Source organism: Stegodyphus dumicola, chromosome 9 (genome assembly GCF_044657685.1).
Source record: "Stegodyphus dumicola isolate Sdum_Otavi_A_Nest chromosome 9, ASM4465768v1".
Lineage (NCBI taxonomy): Eukaryota > Metazoa > Arthropoda > Arachnida > Araneae > Eresidae > Stegodyphus > Stegodyphus dumicola.
In genome coordinates, this window is record NC_140776.1 from 181515142 (window position 1) to 181525758 (window position 10617).

The following is a 10617-nucleotide window of genomic DNA, read 5'->3' on the forward strand; positions in this document are numbered from 1 at the left end:
GTATTGATTCACAACCAGCTTTCAAATATTTATTGAAAAATTAATTAAATATTTATGAGCGAGATATTTTTCTAGCACATCATTTTTTAAGATCTTATAATTAATTTAAAATAATGTTAAATAAATACTAAATGATACGCTTTTCTTATGCAAATGTAGAGGTAATGATGAAACAAATACTAACGCACATGAGCCTCTTTTAAAAAAATTATAAAATGTATTTAAATAACGTGTTGGGCCTTATTTCCTTTTTGTGACATGAATGAGTCTCCTAGGCATTTGTTTCACAAGATTTTTGATAGAGATTTTCTTCTGCTTCCCCTATTGTACGATTAGTTTTCTGTAAGTACATTTTTTAGAAATTTTTAATTTATTAATTTTATCTTGCAGATGATTCTTGCTTAATTAAACTGCGTCCTAGGCTTTGCGCCGACAGCCATATGGACAGTTATATAAAATCCACAGTTTGTAAGTATAAATATTACGCTTGGTATCATTGTCCTCATAAGGTCTCTAATGCTCTTACACTTTCCCAGCTTGCAAATGCAGTGATGACCCTTGTTAGGCCATGTAATTTTCTATACATACAACAACAAATACAGAGGCTCGGACAAGCGGATGGGAGAATATCCCCGGAGGGCGCTTTTGGTCAGTGGGACCGTCCTCGGGATACACCGGGCGCTGGGTTTCGGCGCCCCGTGCGAGACCCTCGTGTGGCCCTCAAGTTCGACTATAGATACTGGTGGACGTGGCGCTACACCAATTAACCATATGGTAAAGGGGTGGTGCCCACGTCCTCCGTCGCATGTCGCAATGCAACAGTATTCTCTATTTTTTAGCATTCTGTTTTGAGATTTGCTTTAAATTTATTCATTTTGCCATCAACAAAATGAAATTCGTACTCATTAAATATGTTTACAGAATTATTACATGCATTTATTTCCTTCCTGAGTACATTCAATGAGGAGGAAAAAAAAGTTTTGCCACGTTATGTATTATTAGTCCGATAATTTGGCATCAATGAAACGTGCTGAATTACTGGATTTTTGCTGTATTAGAAATTAAGCAACAAAACATCTAAAATCATTTCCCACCATTTTATATTTCTTCTTCGCCCGCAGGTTCTGCTCTTTGAGTTCTGCGATGTCGAACAACAAAATACCTCTGGCTCTCATGAGCGCGGTCGCGCAAGGACTGGCTGCCTCCATGAGCCCCACCACCTCCACCCCCCAAGAATCGACAACCGTACGTCCAGTCACCCATTATTCATCCGAGACTGGATCCGGAGGCGAGTCGTCGATGACGGAGGCTGTCATCGGCCTTCTGGGCACTCTGGCCAACATGGGATTGGGAAAGCCTGGTACTGGTTCTGTGAAAGATTCCACCAAGTAAGTTTTCCAATTCATGTTTTCCTGGATGGTGTGAAGGAGAGTTAAATATCTGCTTTAATCATCTCAATATTAAACATTTCAGTGTCATTCTTATAAGCAATAGTTACATAGGTGCACGGCGGATTTACACAACGGCTAACGGAGCATTTGCCCTGAGTCTACACTTTCACGAAACTGAATTGATTTAAGGGTGAGGCCCCGACTCACCTAGCTAAACCAAGTTTCGCCATAAAATCGTACTGAAGCCAGCCCGTGCAACGATAAAAGAAGGTTAGCCATACTTTTTATGTACATCACAGAAAGTCTGATGCTATCTGAACAATCCGAAATTTAATTATAATTTCAAAATCCACTTTTAAGGGTATCATAAATACCTTCTATACTTAAAATATATAAAATTGTTTTAGTTTTCCATGTCTTTCTTCAAAAACCACTTGCCAAACGGTGGCCTTGCATTTTCATAGACGATTGATACCTTTTAGTAAAGTATCTATTTGTAAAAATCGGTAATTTGTGCAACCATCTCTGCTATTATGTGTAGAGTTGGACGTTTCTCTCCGGAAATGATTCAAAGAACCAGTTCACTTTAGTGAGCGAATGAACACAGTGGCCCACAAAACGGAGTGGTCGCTTATTTACAGTTCACTTTATTGAGGGAATGAACAGAGTGGCCCACAAAACGGAGTGGTCGCTCATTTACAGTTCACTTTATTGAGCGAATGAACAGAGTGGCCCACGAAACGGAGTGGTCGCTCATTTACAGTTCACTTTCTTGAGCGAATGAACAGAGTGGCCCACAAAACGGAGTGGTCGCTCATTTACAGTTCACTTTATTGAGCGAATGAACAGAGTGGCCAATAAAATGGAGTGGTCGCTCATTTACAGTTCACGGAGAGCTTTTTTTGGTTTGGTAGAGGACTTTCTAAGGGAAATTGACTCGTATACATGTTACACATTGGAAAACCCCCGAAAACGCCCATGAAGCCAGCCCATTGGCCGAGATACTAACCCTGGACCGAACTACTAGTCCTCAGTGACCCTGGACCGAACTACTAGTGCTCAGTGACCCTGGACCGAACTACTAGTGCTCACCCGATCGGCCGCTGGTGGACTCGAGCTCTTATTGGAAGCGTGATAGGAAATTTCGATTCTTTCTATGTAAATACTGACATTCTTCCTTTATTATTTACTGTAATCATCTGTGGCGTGATGAAGTTGGGCTCTTTGGGTATTTGGCTATGAAACTGTAATTATCTCTGCGTGCATGTTAGCGTTTTTGTGTGTATGTATATGTATCAAAGATCAAGTGCAACCGGTGCTACCACACCAGGAGACAGAATTTAGAGGCGGCAAATTTTTTTTTAAATTATGGGAGATACTGGACGCCAGAGCTGTGTGCCGCAGAGGTTGCATTGGATGGCAAGAAGGAATAACACCGATCTCGATTTCATCTTTATATTTTTAGTTCGACAAATTATTTTTTTAGTTTGCATTGTATTTTTAGCTGTAAAGCACCAGGAATGGTTTAACAACTTTCATACTGGATTTTAACTTGTCCTGTGCTTTGTTCTAACAAGGTCATTAAGGGCTAATCCACCAATTGTTTTAAGGTAACTCTGTGTGTCAGTCATTGAGTGTTTATTTTAAGTTAATATCACACCACATCGTTACAACTGCATGCTATTAAAAATTAAAAAAAAAAAATTCAAATATAAAAAAAATTGGCCAACTATTCCTTTTTTCACTTAAATTATACGCAATGAAACTTCTCTTAGATTATGACTCGCGGTTTCAGACTCTTTCGATCTTCTAAGTGAATTGTTTCGACTTCTCGGTTTCGATATGAGGTTAAAATTTTCTAACTCCTATTTTACGCTTTACACAGAGACCAAAAATGTCCCGCCTTTTACGTTTTTCTTCGTATAAATTTTAACTAGTTTCGAAGATATATAAAAGATTGAGATTTTATTGTGTTTGCATTTCATGATAATGTCATTATTTCAGAAGCTAATACGACTTTTTCCCCCCTCATGAAAACCCCAAGCGATGAGGAGCCGTCCACTTTGGCCCACGTCATGTCCGTTTTGACTGGAGCATCCCCAGGTAGCAGCAGTGCTCTCTCACTGGTTCTGAAGCTGATGGCCAGCGAGGCCTCTCCGCTGAAGGCTCTGGCTGGAGGATTCCCTTCTAGAAGAAGGCGGCCAGTCGGGGACGACCAGATAGCCGCTGAATCGAACGTTCGAAGGCCCCAAGAGAACGATTTTGACTTACCTCCAACACCATGCCCTTCCTCAGAAGAGTATGTCACTCCTACTTTTGCACGGAATTATCAAGGGGTGTGGAAATATGTAGTTCAGATACCACAAGAAGGTTACTTCACGCAGACAGTGCAGCAAACCAAATGCATGTGAGTATGTTGCTGTAAACTCTGTAAACTCTTCCTATATATATTATTATTTTATTATTTTATATGTTTAAAAAAGGACCAGTGTGTCCCTTTGACGCAGATAATCAAATTTCCAGTTGAGCACTATTAATCAACGTTTATGCCCTCAACGTTGTAGCTGCATATGCTGAGCGAATGGCTGATCAATTGTTTCGACATCATTTAAAATTGTCTTCCCTTAGAATTCTTCATTGAACAGGGCGGGAGTTGAGAATATCGATAGACAGATAGATCTTTGTAAAATTCTTTCTATATTGAGGGTGATTTGACATAGGGTCTTTTCGTTCAGAAACAACAACTATATTCATTTAAGGGTTTTTTTTTTTTTTTTTTTTTTTGCCTACTTTTATAGCATTATTTATTTTTGCCTTTCTCAACATTAAATACAGTTTATGAAAATATACTTCAGTGTAGAGTTCCTCACTTTGGAATTCTAAGTTAATGTTGGAAGTGAAGAATCTAAGAACTGATAAGCGAATAATCGCTTGAGTTCGGTGACAAGAAACAACAAGATAGAAGGGTAACTAATCCTTTATTATTCCAATAAGATTTAACAAAACTCCGCCTGGGAGTGTACAAGCAAAGCCCGCACTTGGACTTGAACTTAAAAGACTAAGAATTAAACTAAAACTAAGATTAACTAAAGAAGTATAGCCGAAGCTATCAAGGTTCAAATCGAGCAGGCCCCTTAACTTATTTGACTACGAAGCTTAGAAAGGGCCTGAGTACGGCCGAGCGTAATAACAGCTTTGAGAAAGAGAGTGGCCAAAAAGGCAGACGCGCGTAAATCAGAAATTCTGATTCTCTCTGACTCAGTAAGTAACTTCGTGTTATAAATACCGCCCCTCATTAAATATTCAGCAAGATTCCAAAACTACGTTCTGGCCGGAAGTAGTTGAAGTTAAGAATTTGACAGGAAAGGAACTTTAACTTAAAATTTAACTGTTAATAAAATTAACATAATTCTTACATCAGTTACAATAAATATAGTTACAATAATAAATACAATTTATGGAAATTCCTTTTGCGATGTCGAATTTTCATGTCATATTCCTATAGACGCTATATCCATCTTACCACTCGATCCTTCGAGATTTTTAAAACTAAGCAGCTAACTTAATGACGGATGTTCAGTGCGCAACAGAAACTTCCTCCTGTAGGGATTAGCTGAAAATGTCCTACTGCCTTCACGAATAGTGACAGCTCTTTTCTAGTGGCACAGTAATTTCTTTCTGGCTCAGAGAGACTTTTACTAAAATAGACAATGACGTACTCCTGGCCATCAGTTTCTTGCGAAGGACAAGTTTCATTTATTTTACTGCTGGCGTCTGTATCGAGAATAAAGTTGTATTTCGGTTGGGCATAAGCCAACATAAGAGAGGAAGTCAAGGCATTATTCAGGGTTTAAAATGCTTCTTCACATTCATCATTCAACCAAAGGTTTTGCTTTGTTTCTGTTAGGCGATCCAAAAGCCCTGCGATTTTTGTACACGCAATAATTTTCGTGACTGGCGTCTCTTTCAAGACGTACAGCAGCTGAGAAGAGAAATCTTTGACAAAACTTCTGTAGTAAGTGCAGAGACCAAGGAAACTTCTCAGCTGCTGTACGTCTTGAAGGAGACGCCAGTCACGAAAATTATTGCGTGTACAAAAATATAGAACATGCAGAGTATGAAAGCAAATTATCGTCCACACAAGAACGCAGAATACGTAAATTATTAAAGCTAATTATCGCCTGCGCAAGAATATAGAACTCGCAAACTATTTAATTAAAAGTTTAGAAGAACCATAGTTTAAAATCTAAACACCTAACTTGTAGAGACATTAGATTTTTTTGGAAGCTGGAGAGATGAAAAATTAGCAATGCCTTCGCCGGGAATGGAACCAAGGACCTGTGGAATACCGGCCCAGCGTGCAGAACTACTACACCACGAAGGCACGCTAGGAAAGTAGGAGTATTCGAGTCAAACCATTTTTATAAATTTTATTAAATGTATGAATATGAATTGAGAGACCGATTGAAAACTTAGTAGTTTTTACAAAATTGAATTTTTAAGTTTAAAATTACCATAACATGAATATTTGTCTCATTTAAAGCATTTTTGTGAGAGTCCAATGGCTTCGAAAAAGTATACTTTTAAAAATTGTACTTAAATTTGTCTTTCATTAAATGTATTTTTCAAATTTTGTTTCACTAAAAATTTTCATATTTTTAAGTTAGTTTTTATTTTTCTTTCCTCTTAGAGAAATAGAGAACTTCATAGGAATTCGAATTCAAGAATATTTCGCCCCGCCTCTAACTATTTTATTACAAGTTTATACATAAACACAGTTAGTACACATCATTTTAGACATACGTTTTGATCTATTTGTCTTCAACCTCTAATGGTCGTCGGCACCACAGAAGTTTTAAATCAGTTCTAGTCGAATCGCTTGTGGTACTGCTTACAGGGCTTAATTTCTAAGATTAGAAGTACCGAAGTCCTATGGAAGACCATCAGCAAAGGGGAACAAGAGTAAATAAATAAATAAAGTGACTATTAAATATAATTAATAATTTTAAAATTAAATAGTTAATTATCAAATTAGTTAATAGCTATTTAATTAATGTTTATAAATTGTTATTTAATCAAAAATTACTATATAATTAATTAATTATAATTTAATTGATAATTATTATACAATTAATTATTATTTATTGAAATAATTAAAGATTGAAGTAATTAAATAATTAAAATTAAATAAAATGTAAAGAGATAAATTAAAATTTAATACGCGATTTTTAATATAATTTTATTGTTAAAACAAAATTTTCGAGATACAATTTCTACTGAAATTGTTATTCAATTACATAAAAGAAGTGCCGCAGCCTTCATATTCAGAGCTCCGGTGCGTTCCGGCTAGCGGAGCGGACATCCAGTGGGCTCCGGCCCAATTTAAGCTCTGATCGTAGGGGAAGAGTTCTTTTATCATCACAAAAATTAAATATGCTTAAAATATAGCTGATGAAAATTCCAGGGCGAAACAGAATGAGGGTATGAGTGGGTGAAAACAAAAAATGAGGGGATACTTGGTGAGAGAGAACGTTCTCTTTGTTCGCGACTCTCTGCTGATATAATTATAGCAATCAAGCAGATGTATTTCAGGGGTAAGGTGAGTCCTGAATCTGACTCCTAAAGATGAATGTAAAGTTGCTGGTTACGCTTTCCCCCTCCCCCATTAGTGGATTCTGTGGGAAGACGATGTATAGGACGTGCTTGAGAAGTTTATCTCAGTATTTCACTCTTATTGTACTCGCTGTCACTTAACACTCATTTAAGAACACAAATTTTCCTTCCTGCGAGGGTAACTAACTGTAAGCATCGATAACAATACACTAGATACGATGGCATGGCGAGAAATTTACGCGTTCCTAAACAAACTCCCCCAAATTTATTGCTTTTCTTAAAGGGAAATGTTTCCGCATGCGAGTGAGGGGACTTTACTTGAATGTCTCATGCTCTCATGAGTTCGTATTTCTAGGGAAATAGAGTATTGCAAGGTCTGCTTATTGTTAAACTAAAACGTTAGGAATTCTAATTTTTTCTCCTTTAAATTGTGGTTCAGTTTTATAAAAAGAAGTACCGGAGCTCATCTTATTTACGGTTCCGGCTAAAATTGTAATTTATCTTAAAAATTGAGAAGCACCAGAGCCGGGCTCTGATGGGCTGCGGCGCAATTTAAGCACTGACTGCTTAACTCTTAAACATAAGATAAAACTCAAAGGTGAAACTTAGCATAAACGTTACTACCCTTGACTTGAAGATACATAAAACTAAATTATAACAAACTAAAATCAATATCTTTTCGACAAAGTTTACAACAATAGGTTTCTTGCCTTTTCGTTAAGCTTGCTATGCACAATATGCCGCGTAAAGTGGGCAACACATTGTGAACTCATAGAACTATAACCCAGGGCGACACTTAACTTAAAACTGGGGGTCAAAATGCAAAGCTAACTTTCTGGGTAAAAAAATCTTCGAAATAAAGTCAAAAAATATCGAGATTTCAGGTTAAATTTTGGGATCAAATATAAAGCTTAACTAATAGGGATCAAAATCCCAATGCTAACTTTCTTAGTATTTTTTAGTACTTACCGAAATCAGATAAGCATCAGTAGCTCTTTCACAACTCTATGAGCGATTTTCACAGTAAGGCGGCATAATTATAATATCAGCTCTAAGACGCTCACAGTTAAGATTACTACTAGCTTTAATAATTAGCTTTAATATTAATTAGCTATTATTATTTTAAAACTACGCAGCTTACCATCCAGTTTGCACAAACCTGTCCTCTGAGCAAGTAACATGACGAGCTAAGGAACGTAGAAATTAATTCAAAACTAGCTGTTAATAAAACTTATTAGCAGCTAGTTTTAAATAACAGCTTATTATAATTTGTCTTTACCTTTCGTTTTATTCCCTCATGATGACTCTTCTCGTTCCAGGAAAGGGCGATGCGACTTCATGGATGGAATTTGTCATGAATCTCCGCGCTGGGTCAGCCTGTTGGTAGCGGAGACATACTACCCGGACACTTTCTTCCCTACCACATCTACACCCCTACCACCACCGCCACCCGTCGAAGACTTCTACAACTTTCAACAATACCTAAAGCGACGAGTTGGAGAAGTGGACAGTGATTCAACTTACCGAGCGAGAGCACCGCTGCAAAAGGAGAAAAAACAGAAACATCACTGCGACGGCGTGGACCACATTGGCTGCTACGTTGTCAGGCTGTACTATGACTGGTTTTTAGTGAACGGCTCGTGCAAATGTTGGAAACCGTCACCCAAAAGGACATTGACCCACTATCGTTAGGTTTGAGATCATTCACAAAGCAAGTTCTTCCTATGGAGGCAATACTGGCACATCAGTCAATGGATTATACAAAAACATTCAGATTTATCGCATAGTGGATCATTGTGGAAACGTTTCAGAAACATTTTCAATCACAAGTATTACAAGGCACATCTATTTCTAAGCACCTGGCTTTGGTACAACGGTAAACAGTTGATACATAAAATGTGGTACAAAAATTGTGAACAATTTGTGTAGAAAATGTGTTACGGAAACAATGGACGATTGGTTGAGGAAATATGGTACAGAAACTTCGGATAACTGATCCAGAAAATCTGATACAACTGCAGCCAGTTGGCACCAGAAATATAGGTCAGGAACTGTGGACAGATAGTACTAAAACTGCGATACGACTGTGTATAACCGACCTACGGAATGTACTAGAATTGTGGACAATTGGTGCAGAAGCTGCAGGAAATTTGCATAGTTGGAGTAAGAATTCTCTGGGATGTCTCATCTACAAGGATTGTTGAAGATACTACATAAGCTACAAAAATCTCATACCAACTTCTATATCAACTGTATTTATGAGGATGTAACGGAAACTTTTTGTGATACAAGAACTGACACAGAGCATTCAGAGCATTTACATATTTTCCGCGAAGCACTCCTTCGTGTTTCTTACGTCTTTCTTCTAATGGTAGCTATACCATCGTGGTCGCTATTGTAAGATTATGGGCTAGTGGTAAGCTTGGCTTCAGTCAGTGGTAAGCTTGGCTATCAATGCTTTATAATGTGAGGGCTTAGTAAATTGTAAGAAACAAAGCCACATTCACCACTGAGATTACAAAGTACACTTCAGACTCCCAGACTTAGAATTCGTAGCAAGGAGGTACATGCAACGGGATCAAGGGAGCTGAGAACTGTTGGACTGTCAAAAGACAATCCGAAACAGACGCGGAATTTGAATTTGCTTCATTGCGATTGCGAGAGCTTCATAAATACAGTCAGCTCTCGATTTACCTTCGATAATGCCGGGGGCAACGTTTATGACTCAAAATCTTGGTTCATTACAAAGCAGTTAAAATAACACAGAAAGAGAAATAACTCATATTATAATTAACAAAAATTCCTATTAATAATTAAGTCTAGAGAACAAATTCATTTGGTTACTTAATTTAAATCATAGTGAAAATAAAAGGGAAAATTGTAAATAATGAGAAAATGAATATCCTGAAAAATGAAGAATTAAGATATAAATGGCATTCATAGCAATAGTTACATCTGAACTTGAACAACGTCACGGAATTGAAATTCGCCTAAAAATAAATAAATAAGTAAGGTCGGTTATATTTTCTATTTATTATTGTACATTGTTTATATATTCAATATTATGTGCAGTTAAATTATGGACTGTTATGAAATAAAAACAACTCCCAAATACTACTATGATGTCATTTATCACCTCTGTTAAATTATAAGGTATTTCTGCCGCTTTCTTAGCATGCCTTCGTAGTGTAGTGGTCTGCACGCTGGGATCGTATTCCAGAGGTCCGTTGTTCGATTCCCGGCGAGGGCATTGCTCATTTTTCATCTCTTCTACTTCGAAATAACCTAATGTTTCTACAAAACTACAGTTTTTCTTTCCTTTTTTGTATCTTCCGTCTTCCGCTGACAGTTTCGCTTTGCACTGATTGTTCGTAATAGCAATTTTCCTATCGTTCCAAAAAACAAATTTACTTTTTCTAAAATAAATTAAGCCAAGTTAATTGGCAGTAGAATATAGCTTCGTTCCTATAGAATTCGTCAATAAAAAAAGTTTTAAGCATGGATGATTAGTACCTTTAAAAAAATAATTATTTTCATGTAAAGTTTCACAGAAAAGATCGAATACTATATGCTTCAGAAAATGCCAATTAGAAAATTTTAATGTATTAAACCT

At 37.0% G+C, this 10617-nt stretch overlaps 1 protein-coding gene across 2 annotated transcripts in view; it reads left to right on the plus strand.

Moving 5' to 3' along the window:
- Positions 1–10118, plus strand: part of spz6 (Spaetzle domain-containing protein 6) — a 196582-nt gene extending 186464 nt beyond the window's left edge. For both annotated transcript variants that reach the window (XM_085824423.1, XM_035372614.2), the window contains exons 5-7: positions 1122–1388; positions 3436–3798; positions 8324–10118. In XM_085824423.1, coding sequence (XP_085680549.1) covers positions 1122–1388; positions 3436–3798; positions 8324–8696 — 1003 coding nt within the window. In that variant the 3' untranslated portion in view covers positions 8697–10118. The remainder of the gene's footprint in view (positions 1–1121; positions 1389–3435; positions 3799–8323) is intronic.
- The last annotated feature ends 499 nt before the right edge of the window (positions 10119–10617 follow it).